At 41.3% G+C, this 26909-nt stretch overlaps 1 protein-coding gene across 19 annotated transcripts in view; it reads right to left on the bottom strand.

Annotated features, from left to right (window-relative positions):
• Nucleotides 1-16617: 16617 nt before the first annotated feature.
• The window catches only part of robo2 (roundabout, axon guidance receptor, homolog 2), a gene marked incomplete at its 5' end in the record, with an annotated part of 312546 nt that continues 302254 nt past the window's right edge, over nucleotides 16618-26909 (bottom strand). For 16 of the 19 annotated variants that reach the window (XM_079674667.1, XM_079674665.1, XM_079674654.1 and 13 more), the window contains 6 exons: nucleotides 16618-19509; nucleotides 19789-19983; nucleotides 21447-21692; nucleotides 21846-22004; nucleotides 22471-22653; nucleotides 26583-26818. In XM_079674667.1, coding sequence (XP_079530793.1) covers nucleotides 19508-19509; nucleotides 19789-19983; nucleotides 21447-21692; nucleotides 21846-22004; nucleotides 22471-22653; nucleotides 26583-26818 — 1021 coding nt within the window. In that variant the 3' untranslated portion in view covers nucleotides 16618-19507. The remainder of the gene's footprint in view (nucleotides 19510-19788; nucleotides 19984-21446; nucleotides 21693-21845; nucleotides 22005-22470; nucleotides 22654-26582; nucleotides 26819-26909) is intronic. The other 3 variants (XM_079674659.1, XM_079674661.1, XM_079674663.1) reach the window with 1 other exon arrangement.

Here is a 26909-nt window from a genome sequence, read left to right as displayed (position 1 = left end):
AAATGTGAAATAATATTAAAATATATAAATTATATATAATAAATAAAACAAATTAATTAAATTATAATAAATTAATTAAATCACACAACTCTCTCTCTCATATATATATATATATATATATATACATATATATATATATGAGAGAGAGAGCTCTGTTTTCCAGCCTGACTATTTAATTTATTGTTTTGGTATATGTATATATATATATATATATATATAAATAAATAAATAAATAAATAAATAAATATGAGCACACATTATCTCACAAGCAAAAAAAACCTCCTTAAAACAACAGTCAAGTGTACAGTCCACTGTCAAAGACCCAGATGCCTCAACAGGCCATATCCAAATCTGTTTCTCTAAGTTTTCGAGCAAGGAACACCAACATGTTTGCATTGTCGGGCGGGGGCTCTCCATCTCCAGCTGCCGTGTTTGCTCCCAGCTGGGAAAACGGAATGGGGTGGTTGTGTTTTAGGTGGTTTAAAATGCGTGGTATTGCCTGCTTTTGTCGCTACCTTTTTTAAACCAATGCGACACACCGCCCGGCTAATTCAAGTCCGTAGGTTCGCCTCGTTGATTTGGTTTGAATCCAAAATACGGCCACACCGGAGAATCGAGATGTGTAGTTAGGTTTTGTAACCAATTCCATTTCACTTTAAATTCCCCGCGAGTAAGTCACACGTTGTCTCCCGCTTGTCGCTATATTATTAATTTGGCTGCTACGCTGCTGCACGTGCACGCGGAGTGTCCTGACCTGGCTGTGTGTCAGCCCCGCCCCTCACAGCGCGCCTGGCAGCCACAGCGCTCCAGGCTAAAATGCTGGTCACATCTTTATGTAAACGGCAATTTATCGAGCTCAGAAAAGTTATCGAGTCCATTTTTATTTATCGTACGATAAGTCAATTTATCGATTATCGCGACAGGCCTACAGGTGTGGCATATCAAGATGCTGATTAGACAGCATGATTATTGCACAGGTGTGCCTTAGGCTGGCCACAATAAAAGGCCACTCTGAAACGTGCATTTTTGCTTTATTGGGGGGGTCTGGGGGGGTCCGAAAACCAGTCAGTATCTGGTGTGAGGGTTAGGATTAGGGTTAGGGTAATGTTGTGAATCGAGTGGCCCAGGGTGGTGGAGGGGTTATGGTATGGGCAGGCGTATGTTATGGACAACGAACACAGGCCACTCGATTCACAACATTACCCTAACCCTAACCCTCACACCAGATACTGACTGGTTTTCGGACCCCCCCAGACCCCCCCAATAAAGCAAAAATACACGTTTCAGAGTGGCCTTTTATTGTGGCCAGCCTAAGGCACACCTGTGCAATAATCATGCTGTCTAATCAGCATCTTGATATGCCACACCTGTGAGGTGGGATGGATTATCTCGGCAAAGGAGAAGTGCTCACTATCACAGATTTTTTCAGATTTATGAACAATATTCGAGAGAAATTGTTATTTTGTGTATATAGAAAATATTTTAGATCTTTGAGTTCATCTCATGAAAAATGGGAGCAAAAACAAAAGTGTTGCATTTATATTTTTGTTCAGTGTATTTAGTATAATATTCCCCTACAAAATAATCACTTTTGGTGCACTAAAGGCCTTTGCATGATATAAAGCAGTACAAATACAACGAAAAACACTTGAGAACTTTTTACGTGCTCATAATAACAACATTTAGTTACAAACGATGTTTGATCAAAGCACGGTCTTGAGAACTGATAAAGATCCCATCAATTCCCCTGTTTCAAACATCAAGCTTCTATATGTTGGTCCTTTTTGTAAGCAGGACTCAGCTTTGACCAACAAAACATCCATTGGATGTGCCTCCAAGTTCACAATGGATTAATGTTGCACTCAATACAACTGGTTTGCTTTTCAGTTATACCACAATCGGCCCAGAGTTCCTCTCTACCCCTGTCCTCCGTGAGTCCAGCGGGAGATTTGTGCCTAAAAGGTGAAACTACAGTGAGCCTGTGCGGCAGCAATAAAGAACAAGACAAGCTGTAAGTGAAGTATGAGGGGTTATGGTTTCTTTCAAATCTGCTCAGACTAGTTCCAAGTCTTTGCAGATTTGCACAGCTCCTCAAAGCACCACACTTTATTTGATAACCTAATGTTCCGTCTTCTCCTCTGTAAATCTCCTAATCAGTCATGTAATGAACTACGCTGGTACTGCTGTTAAGATTAATTATACATCAACTCAATTAGACACAGTACATCCATGCTAGAGCTTTATCTGATTTCAAAAGCAATAGAAGGATCAAAAACAAATTTTACAAATTTTACATAAGAAGGCTTTCCGTTCAGAAACCAGTTATCTCCTTGAGGCTCAAAGTAAATTAGTGCAAATATTTTTCTTGGAAAAGGGACAAATCTCATGCTACATTTTTTGTCACAAGTTGCATTTTTCCAATTTGTGTTTGTAATTAGGGTGTGCAGCACCCAGACATTCAGCGGATAATCTGGCCTTTCTGTATTAGATGGGAAGTGGACCGTGAAAGTAATTGGTGAGTGTAGCACAAATTGGATCTAAGCATGATGTGATTTGTATTCCTCTGAGGCAATATTTGCAAAGCGATTAGAACAATGCTGCTGTTGCTGCACAATTTCAAAAGCTTTATTACACACGTGTAACGTTTATGATCAAATGTTAACAGGTCCAGTAATCCACCAAGGTGGGAGGTATGTGAAGCCTTCAGCCAACTAGGGAGGACGCAAAACACCTATGGTTTACAACTGTGGCTCCGGCTGCTTCAAATGGAGAATAAATAAATAAATAGTGAAAAATAAAATCCAAATGGTTTTGATCAGTCTACTGTTTCAAAAATGTTCCAATTAGGATTTATATTAGATGCCTCTGAAATAAACTGCCAAATCAACCACAAAAAATATGGATAGCAGAATTGTTTTCTGTGAAAAAAATCCCTCAGAGTATTTCTGTTCCAGTTGGGAGAACAGTTTCAACCAAAGTTGTGTGAGAGACTTACAAATAACATGATTAGAGACAAATTCATTAGCAAGTAACAACACTTTGTAATCTCATACCGTTGTGAAACTGGCATCAAAAAGCCACACGATTGCATATATGTTGCAATTCCAGCAGATAAATTGAGTTTTATCACTTAGGCTGAACAGGACTAGCTACTGTGTGTTAAACCTGAGGATAACGAGGTGTGGGGGAACTGATGTTAAGAAGCATATAGGTTAGATAGGTATGAGCTCCTTCATATAGAGAGCCAAAGAGTCTTCAGAAATATTCAGGTCCAAGATCAACAAGTTTGACATATCATTTAGTGGGAGTGCTGATACAGCATTCCAACTAGGCCTACTTGTTCTTCTACGGACGAAATTCTTTATTATTCCGCCGGGTTATTTCGTCCCTCTTCTGCTCCCACATTCCACATTGCAGAAACTCTGTTCAAACATCAAAACGTTCAGCTCGCTCGGGAATCAATTGCTATTACTTTTCTCATTCATAACTTTCATAATTCCCGAGATATATCCCATAATTCATCACATTTTTAACATGGAAGTCAATGGAGACTAGTATCTTTGTATCAAGCTATGTTGTTATTGCTGATGTTTTGGTAGGGCTCATGCTTGAATAGTTAAGAGTTGAAATTATCACCACTTTGCTGAGATCATCTCTCTGTTTCCAACAATTTATATCTAATTGACGAGTTAAAATCTGACAGGGTTTCCCCCGGTTTGTGCTGGATGCCCATGGCAGTAAACCCACAGCAATTACCTGCTACATTGTGTTTCATGCTGAACACGGAGGAACGTGTCGACAACCAAAGATACTGCTTTGCACACACATAAAAGCCTGGCCATCCAAACAGAGAGAAAAACCCCGACAGCATAAATTACTGGTTGGAAAAAAAGTGAAGGCACTTTTCATGTATCAAGCCTTGTTTGCTGTCAGAGATGGGAGACATGGAAACAAAGGAACGCACAGGCGCTTAGCGAAGAGCGGGAATCAGGAAGCAGGATGTGAGCAGCAGAGAGGAAGAACCGGAAATGTAGTTAGTAATGGTCAATAAACAGCCAGGGGGAAAAAATCCCCCAGTAGTGTCTTTCAGGGGACTGTCAGTCATATAGGAGTTACATGGTGAACGGGAAACAAAGATAGCCCTAAGTCTTGTGCCGTGGCAAGACAAAAAAATAAATGCCAGCACACTCCAATGTGCTCGTTTGCGGAAGAGGCGCTCATCGTATTTGATGAGGGATATGTCTGGGTGCTTCTGCGATTGTTCGGCACAGTTGAGAATCATTTATCACAATAGGAGCACCTGGTGTTCAGAAAAAGCTTGTAGCCTACAGAGCAGGAGCTGGAACACCATAACCCGAGCATCTCAGCTAACAAAGAGAGTGAAAATAGCAACATCTTTCTCCGCATCTATCCCCGTTCCCCTTCACAACTCTCCCTCGCCCCTCCATCTCAGCTTTTCCCTCCCTTTCTTGCCGCTTTTAACATGCCTCCATCTCCTCATGTTAATTTGCTGCTTCAGTGACATGGATCATTGGGGGAGTCGTTTCTAATAACCCGCCAGCCCCCATACAAGTGCCTTTGAGTCATGCACTGATATGTCATTCAAATTATTAGGCATAATGGCAACAATGATGCATTTCTAAAGCCTTACTTCCTTCCTGACATGACTTCAGTTAGCTCAACACAGCCAACCAATCCTCTAACGTCCTCCCTCCCCCTTCCCCTAAACAGATGAACCCCATGTCCCCATCTAATCTTTTTGAGGAAGAGCACGTGCTGAGCTGCTGGGGTGAACCATTTCATTTCCCTCAACGTTTTGCCACAATAACAATCTTTTTATTTCTGAAGGATCTCGGCATGTCACAGCCTCCTCAGCATTGCCGTCTTATCACATGTCATAATGCAGGGCTTCCCGTTTTAAAGGGTTTCAAAGTAAGGTTAGAGGTTTCTTTACCTTTTTTTCCCTGTCCCGAGTCAAAGTAGACTAATTATTCATTCAAGCGGGGACGTCAGGGATGATGTGCAGATGACATTTTCCCTCAGCTGCTTTGTTGTTGCAGATCCAAGGTAAAAAGGACTGTCAGAGTTTAACATCTGCTGCTTTCTCCCTGAGCCTCAGCACGGTACAACACATCTTAGTAGCTAAGAAAAAATAACTGAACAGAGCCACTGGGATTCTCATTTACAGACATAATGTATAAGAAATACATGTGAGGCAGATGGCAGCATGCAAATATTCCAACACAATGAGAATGATGTTGTTATATTGTTGTTTAATTGTTGTTATAGTGTTTTTGTTACTACATCAACAAAAGCCGAGGTGTGAGCTGGTAGGTGTGAGCTGGTAGGTTACTCTGGCGCTTTATCTAATTCAGCTATCTCCTTTCTGATATTTGAAAGAGTGGCATCACTGCATTCTGCAGAAAAACTGTTTGTGTTTGATTGTTCATGTTTACTTTCTAATTTCACAAATATGGCCGTGACTGCCTGCTTGATGCCCAGGTTCTGGAATGAAAAAGCAGAAAGCAGATGCCTCGGTAATAAAGACAATTAAACTGGCAGCTGCACAATCTGCTATTGTCCGTGACCGAAGTAATGAGTGGAAAAAAAAGAGTCAAAGAGGAATTTTAAGAAGCTATCAGTTTGCAGGTACATCTTTAGCTTTATAAAAAACACAAGAGCTGCGGATCCAGGACAGAATGTAAACTGCAACAATATATAAATGTATGTAAGATAGAGCTTTTTGCTTGAGCAAAGTTGATATTTTACTTGAGGGACCCAAAACTGATTATACAATGCATGATAAGCATCCATTTAAAATAATCTCCCGCATTATCTTTTCCCCCAGCACCTCTCCTACCTCCTGTGTGGCCTGAGCTGAAGAAGATAAGTGTTGTGCTGCAGCGTGTGCTGACAGTGACCTTGCCCGCCTTGGGGTGATTCACCGATTATGCCTCAAAGAGTGGTGACATTCATGCTTGGAGGCCAACAATTGTCCTCCTCGCTGGACACATGCAGCAGAGGAAGAAGAGAGAGTGTTATAAGCAATACCAAATACCATCACGCGTGTTAAAGTGCTACTGTGTGGAAACACGTGAGCAGGCTTGCATAAAAGTTAGGCTTTTAAAGTATCTCCATCTTTCATCTTTCATCATGTGAATGTGTATCTCTGAACAGGCAGAAAGGGATAGTTTTGCATATTCTCACCCCATTTCATACAAGCGGAGACAAAAGCTGGCCTTGGCAAAGCCGCTTCTTTTTTCTTCGGTGTGGTTTTCAAGCAGAAGGCAGAGCGTGGGTTTACTGTAGAAAATGCTTTAGAAAAGATTTGAAGGACATGCAGTGGGACACGTGTAGTTTGGGATCAGTCAGAGAAAACATTTCTGGATTTATATTTTTTCTGTGTACTCTTTGGTTCGCTTGGCAATAAAGGCTGAACATAATATAAAACAACATATCTTCAAGCGATTTACAGAATGTCCTAAAACGCAAAGTAACACAAAATCCACTGAAAATGATGCAAGGTCAAGAAGATCTGAGATAACAGTAAGTTCACACAGCTACAATACAAACATTAATGAACTGGAGGCTCTCTGTATTTCCAAAGTGCATAATCAAGTCGCACATACTGGTGGACCCAGCCTTTAATTAACGAGAGCCAGACAAGGTTTTGGGGTGTCCCCCACTGTGTTCGTTCACACACATCATTAATCAAGGGGGGGTTTCCATTAAGCAGGTCGCACAGGATCATGCTAAACAATTACGCTTTGATTAAGAGATTGTTCATCAAGCCATCCTACTAGAAGCCAATAGCACGTTAAAAGCCCGCAGGGAAATGGAGCTCTGTAGTCAGAAACACTGGTACACTGTCAGTGGGCTTGGATGTGTTGTGTTTAACAAAAAAATATCTAGTGGCAATGTATAGTGCTCACAAACACGCACATAATCATAGAAACTATTCAATTCAGCAGCATTTACCTTCCCAGGAAGCCGTTGCAATACATGACAGACAATTTCTCTTTATTTCTGCAAACAGAGTTTTTTTCTCTTGAATAGAATCTCTCTGCTTTCAAGAACATCCCTGCTCTCAGGTCGTATGAATAGGCCCTTTTGAAAAGACTGCAAGGTGAAATATAATGCTCCCCCATCTACCTACCCATCCATCCAAGTAGACTGAAACAGCTCATGCAAAATGACTTCAACTCAATTGCAAACACACAAAAATGACAATCTTCAACAGAATTAAAAAAAAAACAGCTAAAGTTTCCATTATGTTGATTGCCAATTTGCAGCACTTACAAAAGGGGGAAGTAATCAGCACTCTGATATGCCAGCTAGGAACAACAGGAAAAACACAGAACACTGAGGATAAAAAGCATCCATTACCGAGTCAAAAGCAACAGCAGACACAATGTTCATCTGTGTCTACACACAAGGCGTTCATGCACAGTCAGAGTCAGAAATAGTATTCTCAAAGCAGCAATCAAATATCATTTGCATATGGTGAGTAAACTTTGGAAACTAAATGTTTGTAAATTGTGTAATTAAAAACTATGCTTGGATTGAATGACACCTTAGTGATAATTGACTGCCTTTATCTGTTTTACATTACTGCAACATTACATTCCTATTTGGGCTGTTGGCCAGACTAAACAGTAAAATATGTCTTCTTGAGCTCTTTAATAAACCCTAGGATTAAGAAAATAATTTTATAATTAATCAACAAAGACATTTTTTGTTTGTTTGAGACCCTAATAAAAAATGCAAAAAGTGTGTCCACCTTGGCCAATTTATTTTTCTACATTAGGCAGTACCTTGGGCAATATAATTGCCCGACACTGCCATTTTTTGGACTCTGAATCATAGTCTTTATTAAAAAAGGAACCACCCAAACTGGTCTGTATTATGACACAAAGCTCAATATATGGAAAGGATTGGTCAATATAATGCACAATTTTCTTTCAAGGCTGGGAAAGTCTGTGGCTTCTGAAGATTTGTTCAAATGTGGAGCAATGACGGAAACATATGAAGAAATAAAGAGAGAGAGACACAGAGAGAGAGGACATGCTAATGTTTGCCACTTGTCCCCAGCAGCTGGTCTAGCTGTTTGACATGTGTGATGAATGGTGTTGCATTGGTACTGCTGCCCTCTCACCTCCACTCACTGTCACCAGTCCAAAGACAAAGGGGTGGAGGACCACGAGGGGACAAATCCTGCAGCACGAGCTTCCTTTCATCAAGACACACGCACAGATATAATAGTACCGGTATACACACCCTCGCTCCCTTCTTCCAGCACAAACACACTGGTGCAGACATCAAAGCACTCACACACATGCACACTCACTCCCACCCTGATATCTTGTATCATACTGCAGCGTGTATTTGCTGAGCAAAGCTGATTTTGTTCTGCGTGGCTAACCAGTTTTCGCTCGCTCCACACAGACCATCTCCACCAACTGTCTGATGCAACAATTACACAGCTGGAGGAAAGCACAGGCTGGAGTATGCAGAGAAACACAAACAACCGCATATTTGCTGCCCATTCTGGCAGAGGTGAGAAATGAGGAGGGGTGGAAGAGTGCACACTGTTAAACAGTTGGAAATAAAAGATGGGACTGGAAAGGGAAAGTTGCTTTGTTGGCAAGGAGCAGAGCAGTCATTACTCGTCCTGCCCCCCAGGCACAGGCGGAGGAAGAGGTGTGAAATGGGAGCAGTTCCTGCCTCGTCTGCACTGATGGGTTTGTTTAAAGGGTGAGGATAGTTCGCTGAACCTTTGCTATACATATGAATGCAAAAACCTCCCAACCATCCAAAACATACAATAAAATTGAGTTATGTACAATACATTACTCTCGCTGACGGTATGGGCTTGCTTAAATGTTATGCATGAATGGCCCTAATTCACAAAAAAGAGGTTCCATCTTCAGTCGCAGCATTTAAAAAATTGCGTGTAAGCAAATATTGTGATATGTGTGATGGTATTGAGAGAAACAAGCTTTTAACAGCCTGACCATGTGAATTACCCAGTTCCTACAGGGCTTTAGCATGCACAAAACAGCGACAGAGGAAAGGGATATACAAAAAATGTTTTCTGGAAGTAGCCACCCTTATATCCAAAAAGAAATCCAACTAAAATGAAAACTGACAGTAAAGTAAACAAGTGTAAATAAGCTGATTTGCTTACAGCTGAACAGGAAGCTATTTTTAAAATTCAGGCATGAGCACAAAGTAAGGAAAAATGGAGCACTCGATGATGCTCTCCCACTGCACCATCAGTTCAAATGCACTGATAGATAAACACGAACATAAATAAACCCTTTGATGTTGCCAAAAAACAACCTGAAATGCTAGCCTTGGTTTAAAAAAAAAAAAAAGGACATAGTTAAGGTAAAAATGTATAAAGTGTCGTCGGGGAAAAACATGCTTTTCAGATGGTGGACAGGAAAGACTAACACAAGCTAGCGGAGAAAGGACTATGAGGTAGGGGTGCACCGAATTGGAAATTCTTGGCCGAAACCGATACCGAAAATAGGAAACAGTTGGCCGAAAACCGAATGCCGAAAGGCCGAAAATGATTAATAGAAATATATATATATAATGTATACATTTTTTACCAATGTTGTTCAGCTACCTGATTATGGAAAAAGACATGATTATGGCAAAACTTAACTTAAATAATAATCACTATTATGGGTCCATAAAACATTTATTCAGCACTTTTGAATGCATACAGTACATTAATTCCTTAATCAGCTTTATCAGCCATAAGTCTGCTCCTCTTCTCATCAAGCACATGAGAGGCAGCGCTGAACAGTCTCTCGCTATCAGTGCTTGTGATTTGATCTTACTCCGCATATTTGTCCGGGTGTTTTGATTTCAAGTGGTGGAGTAATCCCGAAGTGGTGAAAGTCTTTGCAGTTACACCCCCTCGAGAAATGTCAGCTGAACACGTTTTACAAATCGCAATCCGCGCCTCTTTCTCTGATATTTTTAAATATCTCCAAGTGCCAGACATGTTGGCTGTGAGCCAGCCACGAGCATGGTCGCGCGCCGTGCTTGTCGCCGCGTTTTGATTACGTCATCACAACAACACGTTAGCTTACCAACGTAACCCTGTTCTCTGACATTCGGTGATATTTTTTCGCCGAAAGGGCCTTTTTAACAATTTTCGGCCGATAATTTTCGGTGCATCCCTACTATGAGGTGTCAAAATACTAAAGAGTGAAATTACTAATTGCTGTAATGTATGAAAAACTGACTATCAAACCTTGAAACTGGGCTTAATTGGTCAGTTCTATGCACGTCATTATTTATTAATGCCAGCACTGTCTTGTTTGAAAGATTTAAGAGGGAGCGGTAACCTTTACATCATGATCAATCATCATGGAGAGAAATGACACTTAATACCACTCACAAGAAATCACACATCACGCTTCATAGGCCCTATATATGACATTCATCATTTGCCAGTATGCAACATTGAAAAATGTAATCGCGGATGAGGATTAAAAAGTAGTTAAATTGATCCTGGTCAAATTACATTGCTGGGATAATCAGGACTATCCTAACATGAGTGACTTGAAAAAAAGCTCTCAAGCTCACTATCATGTTAGATGTTCTCATTGTCCCATGGCCATGCCTATTTGCAAGTATCCAAAACACAAATGCTGGACATTTAAAGAAACACCCATGTTTACACAATCATTAAGAAATGAAGGCACAGTACATCTCCACAAGATATGTACATAAGCAACCAACGTAGTAGATCTCATTGTTGAGCCACTAACACGATTGGAACTGGGAGCAGTTGACATGAAACTCTTTAAAGACACACCGCTGTATTTGGTACTGTACTATTGACTCATAAGACAATGCATGATGGTTACATGTCAACATTTCATACTCCATTGTATATGGGAGGGATCCAACCTTCTGCAGGAAGCACATCTAGCTTATCTTGTTAAATAACTAAAGAAGTATTGATTGAAATCAGTTCTCAACATTACCAAACAATGAATTACATTTCTAAAAGCATAATGCTACAACTTTTTTTGTATACACGTTTTCACACTGATGGTTTATGGTTCTTTCACAACTAATATTTCCAGTATGAAATGTACTTGAACTACAGCAATAAGTGGCCCATTTACCTCCAAAATTTGAGAAAATGTTAATTTCCCCTGTAGACCATGGAAGAGCAGCACAGATTAAACAAACAGAGCTTTTTGGAATTCCTTATTTGTCAGGAAAGTATGACCGACCCTCACCGTATGTCATGTATTATAATTTGTTTAAATAGTCAGAATAATAGACAGGCATGCCTGGCATAGCCTACTGACCAACATTTCACTCAACCTACCAAACTCTGTTCATACCGGATATAATAACTTGCGGGGAAAGAGCATGGATGTATAATAAGAACTGGATACAGCGTCCGAGGCGGGGTCTCTTTCCTATGAGAGCTGCTCATTGGCGCATGAGGACAAAATGGCCCAACTTTTGAGAGAGCGAAACATTACAGATTACCCGTCATGCCTGGCTGTCAGAGCAGAAGAACCCTTATGTGCACTCACAGAGCATGCACCCCTTAAGCCCCGCCCCCCCCGAGCTCCCACTCTCGGCTCAGTAGAATGAATGGAGAGAGAAAATAAATCTAGATTTGGCTTTTAGTGCATTTTACAACTTAAAGGACCTAATGATTCTAATAAAGGCTATAAAATAGTTAATACTGGGTAGTTTATTTAGTTCAAAAAAAATTATCCGCTGATTTACAGACGTCTCTTTCCCCATGTTATTCAATGGGAAAAAGTATTTCTGGGCCCAGTGACGTCACGGACTGATACGGAAATTGTAGTACCGCCGTTTTGGCCACTACGAATTCGGCGCACTTCCTGGGAGCTTGGGAAAGAGGACACATCAAGCCCCCAGAAAGTGCGCCGGACTCAGATGAAAATATTCGTGGTGGCCAAACGGCGGTACTACACTTCCGTTTGGTTGCCAGGCCCGGCAACACTTTTTCCCATTGACTTACATTGGGAAAGAGTGGTCTGTAAATCGTTGGATAATTTTTTTTAAACTAAATAAACTACCCAGTATAAACACTTGTATAGCCCTTATTAAAAACATTCGTTCCTAAAGTTGTAAAAATGTGCTAATAACGTTATTCTGAGAGTTATTTCCCTCTGCATTATGAACGCGCATCTAACCCACGGGACCGCGCCGCCCGGCGCGCTCATGTTACGTGTTCAGCAGGTCCCGACCAATCAGAGCACACTGTGCTCACAGGGAGGGTGGGAGCTGGAACTATTGGAGCTACAACGAGCCGTTAAAGGCAGAGTGAAATTCAGTGAATACACGTAGTTTACAGAGATTCTGTATGAGAAACCAATGTGAGTTGCGTTTATCTTTACCCATGGATGCACAATAAGAACGGACCCATATCGTCTTACTGCCATCCCACGGAGCTGTAATAATGGATATATTGCGCATGTTTGCTGTAATTCATTATTATACTACATGGGCTGTATGATTAAATATTGTACCGTAAATGTTGTATTAAATAAAGTTAATATTACCGACGTTAGATTAACGTCCCTGTAGCTTCTTATTGCACTAAGAAGCTTATTGCACTGTGTATATATATATATATATATATATATATATATATATATATATATATATATATATATATATATATATATATATATATATACACACACATACTGTGCCATAATTATTTCATGCTAAATTAAGCTCTGTTGCTTGGATATCAGAAGATCCTGTTACAGCGTAATATAAGCACATAACGACTGATGTGCACATTAGCATAATTACTAGCTACTGTAGCTGCTAACTACCGCCTTGTTAATATCAAATCCATCATAATAACAAATCATTACCATGCTGTCATGAACGCGCTGTGCTGTTACGTGTACGCAAATTGACGTGCTTGATGTGAAGGAGCATTTTGGTTAAAGTTGCGCATGCGCTATGAGCGCACATACGGGTACTTCTCAGGCATGCTGGGTAATCTGTGACGTTTCGCTCTCTCAAAAGTTGGGCCATTTTATCATGGCCCCGCCTCCCACGCTGTATCCAGTTCTTATAAATTATTATACATCCATGGGACACATACGTCAAACTTGCGGTGACGAAAGCTAGCCATCTGTAGCTGCCACCACACTGCGAACACATTTTACAATTTGAGGACCGAATGTTTTTTAATAAGGGCTATACAAATGTTCATACTGGGTAGTTTATTTAAAATTATCAAACGATTTACAGACGTCTCTTTCCCAATGTTAGTCAATGGGAAAAAGTATTTCCGGGCCCAGCGACTGATATGGAAGTGTAGTACCGCCGTTTGGCCACAACGAATAATTTCCAGAGAGTCCGGCGCACTTCCTGGGGGCATATGTAAACTAGCCAAAACACAAACAAAAACACTCACGTTGACCGGCGCAATAATCATAATAAAGAGCTTACAAACACCAGCCATTAAAACACTTGGACGAGTGAAATAGCTTGAGTGCTCTTACCTTATTCAGGTGGTTAGATCTCGACATCTGTGTTGGAAGCAATGTCACACGTTCTCATTTTCTTCATTGTTCACCGGATAGTGTTTGTCCACACGAGACAGCTCCGTTTAGCTCCAACCGCTAGAGAAGCTGCAGTACATATGCAGGAGCCTGTACGTGGCGCTTTAACATCCTCCACAAAAGCAGCGAAGAAGCATGGTTGTCAACAACGTGTATTAAAGTTGTAATCTTCCGGACAAAATTATAAAAGTGCCAGTCAAAGGTCTTCTTTGCTATTTATTGAGCTTTAAAACAAATGAATAACGACTCTATATAATAATAAAATACACGGAGCCTCTCTTTTTCCTCCCTCTCTTCTTACAGCGTCAGTGTCTGTCTCATGCAGCAGTTGATCCAGTAATGAGTGACCCGACAGTAAAAATAAACATATTTATAACTAGTTTAGGTACTTTGAGAGGTAATTAAAATAGCTAAGGGTGATGATCTGACTTGAAGTGTGTGTGTTGCTCCGTTCACCGCTGCATCACAGCGGGAGGAGGTGCAGGTGAGCAGAGCTGTGTCTCCGTCCTATCAGATTAGACTTCACTCGCGTTTATGTCCATATCGAGAAAGATAAATAATCTGAATTCAGTGTGCAGTTTACTTTGACGCGGGATTGAGCAGCAGAGGTGGGGAGAGGCGGGGCTATTGCGTCATCATTATCAGAAAATGATCGTAGAGGGCGCACACACAGAGCCGTTGCCCCCCAGAGCGTTGCGTATGCCGTTCTATCCACCTTGGGACCCGTTATCGTTTCCGCAGTTGTTTACTGTCATATTCGGTCGTCCTCGTGTGGCCGAATGGTCTATATGACACTAAAGTAAACAGTAACGCAAACGACGGTTTTCGTCCTTGTGTTGCCGGGGCCTTAGTTCTCGAGACGTATTTTCAGTTCTACGCGTTATGCCTTACTTTTTCGCGTTTGCAACGTTTTCTCATTTGGACAGTAGCGTGACTATTTGCGTCAAATTCAAATCCCAGCAACGTGGTCTCATTTAGCTAGCAATTATCTCATGTGCAGTGATTAGCAGTGTGATTTGTGATGGAATAGCACACTGTTGAAGGCGGGGGGAAAAGTTTAATGTTATGGGGATTTTCTGAATCGTTACGACGTAAATTACACATGACTTAATATTGTTAAAGGGAATAATGTAATGTTTGTTTTGTCTTGAACTGTGTGAGTGCATCTCAGGTAACCCAGCGAAGCATGGTAAAGTCTGCAATGTTTGCAACTAGGTCTCTGACACTCAATGGTTAAGATAGTCACATCAGCCGTTTTCTCAATAACACCTTCCCAAACTCAGCCCTAAAAATAATATTTAACCATCCATCCATCTTCTCCCGCTTATCCGTGGTCGGGTCGCGGAGGTAGCATTTAACCAATGTACCAATATATTTTTAACAGTAAGTTAAAAACCTTAGTGCATGGAAGCGATGCTGGCTGCTGATTCAAATAGAAAAGTTATACAAAAGTGAACTCTGACCTGCAACTCTGCTGAAGCCAGGCTAGGAGATTTGACAGGACAACATGTGTCAGCAGTGTTATATACTACCTAAAATTAGATCACAATCTAAGTTGATGAATGCCTCATGTATCCCTGACAAGAGGGCACCTTGCCACAAGGACCATTAGGTAGCACCGTAATGCATATGACCACAGACTGAGGCTGGTCATAATAACTCGACATGAAGTGGCAGCGCTTCTTATGCAATGCATTGGTGTTCTTCCCCTTATGGACAATGAGAAAACAACCTTGTGAGACAGCACCAACCACTTAATTCAAGATGCTTAAGGCTCATACTGTACTGCATATCAATATTCCAATTACTTGTATATCTATATTATTCTGCAGTATTTACACTATATTTTTATTTTATTTACTTGCACTATTGTATCTGTTTTTTTGTGTTGCACTGTTGGAGGAGCCTGTGACATAAGATTTTCATCGTCATAATTACACTGTAGCTATGCACAAATGACAATAAAAGTTTTTACAAATGCAAATCCGTCAAACAGTTGACCTTCTATAATCCCTTTTTTCAGTATTTATTTTTGCGTTTATTGGACATTTGATCGTGAAGTGGCAGATAAGAGAATGGGAGACCAAAACAAATACGAAAAAAAGCTTTCTTTCTATACTGTAACATGGGCATTTCTGTTACATGTATCTTCTTTGAACTCTTCCTCTGGCTACATAACAGAGTAGTGGTAACAACGATGTCCTGCCATTCTTTTTATACGATCCATTGTCTATCAACACCTTCAGCATTTCCTGAAAAAACGGTTGCCTCAGAGTCTAATGCCCTGAGCTTTCACCAGTGAGTTCCAGAAAACATATTTTTTTCTGAAAATGACCAAACACTGCTCAACAGACAACTTAGTCATAGAGTAGCAACCTTTTATAAACTTGTGTTGCAAACTTGCGGTCGAGGTATGCACTGTTCTATGAATTAATCCCAGTTAATTTGGAGACTGATTCCATATGAATATGGAAAATGTGGGATGAAAAAAATAAGAATACTGGTTGATTAATATTTGAACATAAAGCAAATACAGAACATGTTCCTAGTTTTATAAATCTAGTTTTGCATTTCCCCCCCATTATTTTACTGTTCGCTTCAAATAGAGCTTGAAAGCAGGCTGCTTGTCTTAGTGATGTGGGAGATTTGGATCGAGGTAGGGATTGGTTTGAAAAATAACAGCTGATTCAGGACTCTTAAACACACACACACACACACACACACACACACACACACACACACACACACACACACACACACACACACACACACACACACGGCTGCATATCTCTAGTGAACAGGTACACACACAAACCCATGTTGTTGAGCACATCTTATAGATATTAAAGTGATGTGCATGTTTTTGGACTTAGTCTACAACACATATTGATATTTTTAACACCTAATTTTGAATTGTCAGTTCCCCTGTAAAAGTCTTTCTATCAAAGACAAACATAATTTAAGGCAATTTCATTTTTCAAAAATATTTTATTTGATATTGATCCAGGTACAAGGAAATAAAAGAACATGGATTTATCTTACAGGACATGGGAGACTTTAAAAGTTTATTTTCTTGATCCACTCTCTTCTTGGACATGCAAGTGAATACAGAAGGTGTTTACAGAAAAAACGTACCGTAGGGTAGAAATGGCTTTGACTCTGAGTGTCACCTCACTCCTTACTGTACAGAAAGACTTCAACCAACAACTTTCTCTTTTTAAGTCACTTTTTAATCCTCTTTTATAGCAAAAAGGCAACACACAGATAGGCTACAAAGAATCAACAATATTGAGAAAATGAACACAAGAGAGGGAAAGTGAAAGTACTTTCATCCTTCCAAAAAGACATTTTCTCTATTGTCTTGACAAGCAAATTGTGAGCGTTGTTGCTCCTTTTGTTCAAAAGAGTTCTAAGTTGCCTTAGTTTTGAAATGAGAGGAGCAGTGTGGTGAACATGCAGGACGAAGAGTGACTCAGCAACTACTGACAAGGCATTGCACCGCGCCGTGAGCACAGTGTGCCATCATCTCTTTATGGCCTCGCTGCTCGGCTCGGACAGCAAACTTTACAAGGAACAAAAAAACACATTTTATATTCCACCAATCTTTATGCATATTTCACAATATACTTTTATTATCATTTTAATAAATACAAAACGACACTGTGATTTAAAAGAAAACAATGAGTATTAAAGAGACACTAAAACGCATTAGACATTAGAAATATCAATCTTAATTTGGTATGTTCTTTTACTGACATCATGTCTTAAGTTGGATGAACCAGCACATTATACTCAGAATCAAAATCCACAGCAGAAAAGAAAAAGAGGGGAAGACAGAATTGGACATGAGAGGGATATTTTTGTCAATGAAAATGGAATGGCATAATCAAGTGGAGATGCGTATGGATATATACACATATATACACATACATAAACGCCACCAGAATGTAAAATAACCTGAGATACTCTTTGCACCTCATTTCCAGAACACTGGCCACTGGGTGGATGATATAAAATGACAATGGCATGACGACAACAGTACAACAGCTTCTGACGGCCTTTCGTTTCCACCCCCCTTTTATCAACATTAGCAGTACAAAAAAGACAAAAACAAACAGTCATTGAACCACAAAAATCCTGAACAGTAATATTGAAAACATGTTTGTAAGCAGCGATTTGGAGTCCGTAAAAGGCATACAAAAGAAACAAGCTTTCACTAAAAAAGGACAACCAATAATAAACCTGTCTTGAAAGACACACAATTGCAATTCAAAGGATGAGAAGTTGAAAGCGGCAGATGATAAGTGGGTGTTTTGTGACGGTCAGGCAGATAGAAAGTAGAACGTTCTCTGCTCAACACTGTGGCTGTAGATATGGAGGCAGTGGGACCTGCTATTAAAGTACAAGGCTTTTCTCCATTATCACTTTATCGTTTGAATTCAAACATTGAATCAAAGCTACATTGTAAATCATACACACACTTTTTTTCTAAGGCTGTGCCGACCATAGTTTATTGGTCGTTGAGGCACCAACCTTTAGAGCAACAAATGCTTTAATAGAGAACTAATTTTAACAGCACTTATCTGGACGATACTGAACAAATAATATAAAAAACATAAAACAGTAAGTGCTCTGAAAAGCAAACAATATTAAAATGATGGAACTAAAGACATAAAATTCAAAACATAAAAGATGTAAACAAATTATGTTGCTCCGCTGATATTTAATGCAGGTTTGGGAGTATCATTGCTACTAATCCCAAGTGTGATGTCTGCTTACCTGTTAAGGCTATAGAAGAATCATACATCTGCCTCTGTAAGTGCAATGACTAAAGTACAGCATGTGGACAGATTTCACTGACTCTCTGTTTTATGGTTAGTGTGCTGTTATACTAAAAGAGCAGCGTAAACTCAGTGTAGTTAAATTATTTACGCAGTAAATCATAAAAACAACTTGAAAAAGACCCATAGTCTGTATATGTTGTCCAAAGCATTTAACACTACATTTCTGTTATTAAACTATTGTTTTTTCTGGACAGTTAATTGGGAATTCAGTAATTAACAAGGTCAGCAACAGTAATACAGTATCCTCTGTGCACAGCTCTCCAGCCTTATATCTGCCCTCAGACCCTCGGGACCCTTGTGTGTCTGCTGCCCCATTTACTCTCAACTATGGAAATGGGTGCCTTATTTGTAGCTGTCTGTGAGCAAAGCCGTACTCTTTAATATCTCTCTGTACATTATATCATTTCTTCTCTTTACTTTACAGTACAGGAACTCCTCTTCACCCTCCGGTCCTTCCGGTTCTTCATGTCAGCAGGAGCTATGTTTTTTGTGCTTATCACCAAAAATTGCAGTGCAAAAACAATAATTATAATAATGATAATAATTAAAAGGTAACTATTAACAAACAATGGATTATAAAACAATTATTTTATGGCACAGCAGCCACTCAATTCACATATAATACAAATAACCAGATAAAACCAACCGTTTCTGTGTATGGAAATCAAAAGCTCAAACTGAATTAGGCTTGCATAGCAATGCAACAACATGGTAAAGAATATATTTACAGGAAACAAAATGCCCTTTTTCCCAAGGGCAGTTACCAGAAAATGTGTTCTTGTATAGATTGTTTCTTTTTTTTTTTACTTGCTTTTTTCTAACAAAACAAAAATTACAGTAAGGTAGGAGGTGGAAAATATTTTCTTGAGGACGAAAACATAGTGAGATGTACAGTATGTCTGTGTCTATACATCGCATTTACAGTTCTGTGACACCGCCCTCTGCTGCACTCCTTCTCTCCGAGGGCACACAAATAATGGCAAAGTTCTTAGCCCGACAACGAGGGCGTCATGCTCTCCAGGACAGAGCGGCTGCTCTCCAGGTCAAATCCAAGGCAGATCACTCTGTTGGAGGTAAGGGGAATAAAACAATAAAGTGTCAATATTGAGAAATGGCATATTATTTTAAATAAATAATAGAAAACATTGGAATCAGAAATGATCTTGTCCTAATGTTCTGGTACATATATATAAAATGTAATTTACATTAGCTATCATAATAATGAAAAACAGATTAGGAAGCAAAGTCAAAAGATAGCAACAAAAATTGGACTACACAATGTGACTTTTTCACAATACACGTAGGTTTGTATATGTCTGTCTGTAATAAATGGAATTACTTACATAATTCTCCCGAGTACTGTCCCTGTCCATTGGTCCCCAGGAATTCAGCGTGCTCTGTGGCGGTCCACTGTTGAGGCTGTCGGGGCCCCTCGGCCTTGCGTGGCCCTGTGGAGCCCTTAGAGGAGGCGGTGCCGGAGGAGCTGTGGCCGCCGGGAGAGGGGAAGGAGGGTTTGTTGTATGGCAGGCACCCATCCTCTGAAAACAGAGGGAAGGAAAGGAATACTAACAGTTAAAAAAGTTGACACGTGACTTTCTCTTGTTGTAGTGAAACACATCTAACATCTGATGCATGGAGACAAAGAGCAATTTGCAACCCCCTCCCCCCCGCTGACATCTGCACAGTGGCACTGCCAACAGGCTATGCCAGGCCGTGCCACAGAGAAGAATCTCAGCCTCACACATGGCCTTGCAGTTAGCAGCCTTATGAGGGGGTAAATACAATAACAGAGGGTCCACTGGAGGCTGTGGGACCCCCCACTGCAGGGCACCATAACATTGACCCTCAGCAGTCTCCGTCGTCGCGTGAAATCTCATCAAACTGCTCCCCACCACTCTGCTAATGACTGTAATAGAGCCTGCCCTGACCTCAGTGGATTCTGCTGTGAATCAGTCAGCACTCTGACACATATGGGAATCCACCTATGGGGTTTTTCGTAAAGATGCTGATTGCGGCACCTGTCTTTGTCTCACAGTCTCAGATTAACTGTCTGAGAAAGCCCTGGCACAAAGAGAGAAGGGTGCACAGCATGGAGAGCTCTAATGGTCGCAAACACACACACACACACACACACACACACACACACACACACACACACACACACACACACACACACACACACACACACACACACACACACACACACACACACACACACACACACACACACACACACACACACACACACACACACACACACACACACACACACACACACACACACACACACACACACACACACACACACACACACACACAGATGGGGTGCAGAGTGGCTGCTGTTTGTGTGAGAGAGGAAAAGCCAAAGCGATTAGAGTGCATTTCAGTTGCCGGGGCCTCCTGCCTTACTTGGAGCGGAGCAGGATGATATTGGCAACAGTTGCAGGGGCATTGGGGAGGCTGAGGGGGGCATTCTGGAAATCAGAGCAAGTGGCAGACTGTGCAATCTGTTCATAGGAGCCCAGTCTCCACACAGCATGAGGACTAACTTCAACACAGAACTCAGAAATCCCTCACTGTCAAACCACAACAGCAGTTGTGTCTGTGTTGTTTTCTAGCTATAACGCAATGATTTATATCAAGCTATTCTCTATCTCTAGCGTACATGTTTCTTTTTCCGCAGTATTGAATAGTTGGAAGTAAGCAAACACGTTTTATGTATATTGTGTTGAAAAGTGGGGAGAAGTGGTTCAATTGAAAGATTATTTTGCTACCCCTTTATTTATTTTTAATATAAAATGGGAAGTGTCTTATGTTAAGGCGAGAGTGCACTAGGCTAATTACTATGGGAATGGTTTTATCATAACCTTTTAGTAACCTTCAAGTTCAATAGTTGGTACAGTCCATTCATCAGTCCAATTGATTGCCAAGGAATACATCTGAATACGTGTTATGCTCATGAGTGTGAGGTGTGTAGCAACTTTACAGCGTGTACACGTACCTGTTTTGTGTCCCCTGCGCCCCTCCTCGGCTCGCTCCATGGAGCCCAGCCTGTCCTGAGCCTGGCGATGATGTTCCAGAGTAGTGCGTGTCTGTCTGTCAATGTTGCTCTTTATTTCCTCCAGCTCGGACATAGGCGGGCGCTCCAGAGATGAAGCCTTCCGATCTGTAGGCGGTGCCACACTGCGGGCCCCCTGGACCCGGCCCTGCCCCTGAGAGGGAGGAGGCTCAGGGGGAGGAGGTAGGTCTGTGAAAAGTAAAAAGGTTCAACAATGAAGATATGTCCAGACACATCCGATATTATGTTTGTATACAGTAACTTGTAGTCTGTAAAACAACAGATGTTTTGGGGAACTTTCTACATAAACTATTTAAAATGTGTTTTCAGTCGATGCCTCACCGTCTCCACCAGCATCTCTGCGGGGAGGTGCTGTCCCCTGGCTTCGGGGTTTGCGTGTGGGCCTGGTGGCCCTCTGGTGGCCCAGGCTGTGTGAGCCCACTGTGCTGCCATCTGTTGAGAAAGGACTGCTGGGCCGGGGCCTGTGGGACAAGCCTTTACCTGCAAGAGGGATACAGGAACACCAGCCAGCTGATTAATAGAGACATTAAGGAGATGGTGCTTGGACTGTGGTGCTGACATCAGGAAAGGTTATCAATCAAGATTCAGAAACCTATCAGAAAAGAAAGGTGTTCATTAGAGGAGAAAGTCATCTGGTAGAAGCCTGTCAAAATCACCCGTTATTACTCTTTTACACCCAAGAAAGCCAAAGTGCAAAGTGTGCTTAGCCAGACGAGTCATAGAAGAACTGAGTACAAGTTGAAGATAGCAAGATATCCGTAGTCCAGCCATTAACAACAGGTGCCATGCAAAACACAGCGTCCACAAGCAGCAGAGAGGAAATCCAACATTATGGGGAAACATGTCAGCCAATGGATGACAGGAGGAGGAATCAGAGCAGAAAGGAACAATTCATCTGCCTCTGGGAGAAGCTCCAGTCCAGCAGTGTGTATCTGGACACACCAACCTCTCTTGCTGAGGCTAGTGCCCTCCAGCTGGTAGCCTGCCTTGTCTGCAGCGGCCACCAGGGCCTGGGCAAAGCTGCATTGGGTAAAGATGGAGCCGTCAGACGAACTGCCGTAACTGGACCTATGGCTGGAGAAATTACGGTCATCCTCCGAGGCTGAGCCCCACCCATTCACCATGGACCCTGTTGAACACCACAGGTTTTGAGCAGGTGTGTGGGTGTGTGAGTGTGTTAGACTGCGTGTGAAGTCCTTTTCTTCTTTTTAAAACACTTATATTCAAACACAGCTTGTTCATACTTCTCAGCTCAGTGGCCATAACCTTTATGGACATTTGATCTGACATTTTGAACACCTGTACTGTGATTCCGCTCTTAGATTGATGTCTGATTGAGTGAAAAAAGAGAGTAAAATGACCTCCTTCACTTTAATGATTTTATATTTGCCGCAGGGCACTTCTGCTCTTGCAGGTGAGTGCTTTCATATAGTCAATCTGTTCTGGCCTGTCGTCTTTCATCGGCTACACACATGCAGAAGACATATTGCTTTCCCACACAGGTGCATTCAAATACAATACCAGAATGTAGACAGTGAAACAGCAGGACTGACATCAACACATTTTGTGCTTCCTTTGATATAGAACAATGAGCGCACCTGTGCGGAGCAGAGTTAGTTACAAAACTGCCTCAGGTGACACAGACGGAGAGCTTCTCATAGAACAGTGAGTCAAACACCTGGTGGTAAACACACATTCTTCATTTTTGTGAAAAATGCAGAGCCATAACTATCTCAAATGTATTATCATTCTGAGAAAATAATTGTTTAAACATTTTAATTATAGCTACCACCATTTGGGATGCATTTGCTCTTGATATTACTTTAAAGATGATTCAAAGATGGAAGATAAGTACAAATATTTTACTCAACAAACATTGGAAGAAGATGTGTACATATTGTTATGTAATCTGTGCTACTGTAAGTATTTCTTCAGGCTTTGTTTTATTTTTCTTTGCACATAAAAAGCTAGTCCAGCACTTTATATATAAAAGTATCAGCCTGCCAATAAAAAAAATGCCACTTTGGCAAGCGAAAACACAGAACAGTCGGCTAATGTGACAGCTTTCAGTGGGACTGGTTTGGCAGACTTTGCTCAAGTGGCACGAACCCAAGTGCTTTGCTCACACACTATCTCTCCCTCACACCGTCCGCAAGAGTGATGTGATTGAACAGACTGGTGTAACAGAGAACAGAGGAGGTGTTAAGCTAAGGATGGAGGGGGAGCAAAGGGGACAAAAAGTTAGCAGCAGGATTTATTAAAAGGTCATTTTGAATCAAAGGGTGGCATAATCATGGCCGGTGTGGTTGGCAGAGTTCAGAGATTCAAATTAACACAATAAATAAATACTGTATAGTATGTGCAGTATTAAAAATGGGGTTTCACAGATTACAGTTTCAAACTAAACTTGGTAATATAATTGTTTTTTTTATGCACAAACCCCCCTCAAAGGGTTTTCCAACTTCTCCATCTCTGAGTTGCTGTATACCTAAGACCCTATGACTGAAAGAGGTGGTTACTCAGTCACTGGATGTGAAGGAATTGCACATTCAACGGCTAAAGTTGCAACAGATTTGCACTCCTATTGCAGTAAAAATGTGTCAGCCTAATGGAAACTTATATAAAATATAAGCTTGCATAAGGTAGAGAACCCCTTACACAACCCATTTTTACAGCGCCAACTCAAATCCAAAGCAGTAACTACTTCGAACCCTTCATCTTATCGAGCTATTTTCTTTGAAATTCTTTTCTAAGAGTTTTTCTCTAAGAAAGAAAGACAGCAATTCCACCGGGTCCAATCCTCCCACAAAGAATAGAGCAGATATTGAAGTATAGACAGAGCCAGCCGAAGCACTGAAGCTTCCAACTCCTCCGGCTCAGCGAAGGAACACTGCCTCAGCAAATCACATCACAGAATGACTTTTCAGTTGCACTAACTGCCACTTTCTGCTGCTGAACCTCTGGAGCACTTCCATTCTCAGAAATAGCAGTCCAATCAAACTGTGATCATTGCCAGATAATTTGATAAAAATTCAATGAAGTTTCTCTTTTGCCATAGAAATGTTTTTTCTGTTCGCACCAGACAAAGATTTGCACTACGTGTCATTTTATCATGTGTTAAACCAGAGCGATAGGCCAAGCCATGCAATCTAAAAACCACTGGCTGCTACATCCCGTGCTCCCCGCTCTATTAGAGGAAGGCCAGTAAACGCTGAGATGGTTGGGGGGGCAGTAAAACCCAGCCCAGCTCCCTCCTAACACTAAAACTGATTTACACTGACGGAAACCTTAATCTGCATGTCGTTAAGCAGGAAAATCATTCCCCCTGACGACAAGGCGTCTCTACCTGCCGTCAGGAGACGTGACCCTGCTCCTCACAAACCTGGCAAGGCTTTCTGGGAGAGTAATCGCCCAGAACAGTGGGCGTAACAGCCTCAGAGCTACCACATCTCAGCTTTATACGACATATAACGCCTACACACAAGTCAGGTGATACCTATTTGTTTTACTTCATCTCTTTTGCTCGAACAAGATTTAGCTCCGCAGCATTACCCACCACAATATAAGGATTTGCATTTATCTGCCCACAAATGTGCTGTTCTATCTCAGAGAATAGAATAACACTTTGGAAAGCCTGTGCAGGCAATCTGCTGGAGAAAAATGGCCCCAGAGGAGATGGCAGACTTTCTTTTCTGAGGCATCTGTGAAAACATTTGATTTACTGGCCTTTGGTTTAACATTATTAAAACAGACCTATTTCCATATAATTAAAGCAGTGACATGTCTGTCAAGCAAGGCTCGACAGGAATCTCCCCCCTACCCTCCCCTATTTGTATAGCCTCAAAATGGTGGCCACAATAAATCTCATCAGTTTCCCCTTTCCTCCCTCTCTTCCTCCTGCTATAACCATGGGGCTGCGACCGTGTCTGTGTTGTAAACCGATGGGGTGCGAGGCAGACTTGCAGAGAGATAAGAAGAAATAGTGCTGTCTTTAGGGTGATACAGTGGGGGAGAGATGCAGTAGATTAGGGCCCGGTTGCTGCTTTATATTCCTTTAAATACATCAGCAGCAGCATGTGTCAGCGTAACCAAAACCACTGTTCCATCATCCAGTGGAAAACTACTCTTTAGGGCTGCCACTGAGAGGGTATACCAACAAGCAGCGCTGTCAACCCTCTTACCTTCACACACACAGCTATAGCTGTTTCTTTCCAACCTGACATTGACCAAAGATGGATTCTATTTTGTTGTATTCACAGACTTTATGGGAAGATGGATTAAATATACAGTGCCACGTAGTATCTCAACTTGCCCTAATAATGCATGATAGACAGAAAGCCACACATTATTATTCAGAAATATCCCTCTAGTTTTACCCACTATTTTATAATTAGATAGTGGGGCCTGGTCAGTATAAGAGCAACAGTCCAGCACACAGCTCTGCCACCGCAATGTCATGCCCTTCATATGTCGCCAGGACAGACGGCTGTTAAAGTTTCAGTGAGTTGTAAAAATGGAAATGGTGCCTCTAGCCTGCAAAGGAATACGCCGCACGTGAAATGTGTTTCAAATCTCCGAGTGAAGATATGGGAAGCGCTGGCTCCTGTGCTATGTGCGAATTAAATCACACTCACTCGCTCCTGCTCGCCTTGCCTCTCCCTCCTCTTAATTTCCCTCTCACTATCCTGCTTAAAATTCATGGACTTTCTTATCTCTTTTTTGGAAATTATAATTATAATTCCCAGGAGTCTGCCAAAAGTGCTTAAGAAACTTGATTGAGGGACTCAGTAAGCATGTTCACATTAACAATCTACCCATAGCAGACTGCTGAAGAACATGTCATGAACAACTATCCATTTACAGGCAGACACGATGTTACAACAATGGGTATTCAATGTGTTCCCATTTCACACAGTAATAGCAACATAGTACATTTGCTTTGAGAACAAAAATAAAAATATGATTTCATTGTACAAATGTATACAAATACAGTATATCATCATATATGTACATCAACCAAGGAGCGCACAAGTAGCCACAGTTCAGACTCCAGCTTACCTGTTAAAGAGCTGTCCAGGTTGTCCATGCTAGACCCTGGTGTGTGCTCAATGCCGCGGGGATGCCTGGCTCCATAGCCTTCATCCTCCTCCTCTTCCTCTTCCTCCTCTTCCTCTTCCTCCTCCTCCTCATCTTCATCAGGTACGTCAGTCTCCAGGTCAGAAACCATTGTGCTCGACACGTAGCCCAATGGAGGAGCTGGAGCCTGGGGGGGGAGAGAGCCCACTTGCATGTGCCTGGGAAGAGAAAGAAAGAGTATATGACTCTGAAATCCACATGCAAAACGGAATGTGGAGGAATACAGAGAGACTAAAAGGAATATTCAAA

Source organism: Notothenia rossii, assembly GCF_949606895.1.
Source record: "Notothenia rossii genome assembly, chromosome: 4".
NCBI lineage: Eukaryota > Metazoa > Chordata > Actinopteri > Perciformes > Nototheniidae > Notothenia > Notothenia rossii.
Note: the sequence above shows the minus strand (reverse complement) of the source record. Positions and strands in the feature narration are given on the sequence as shown.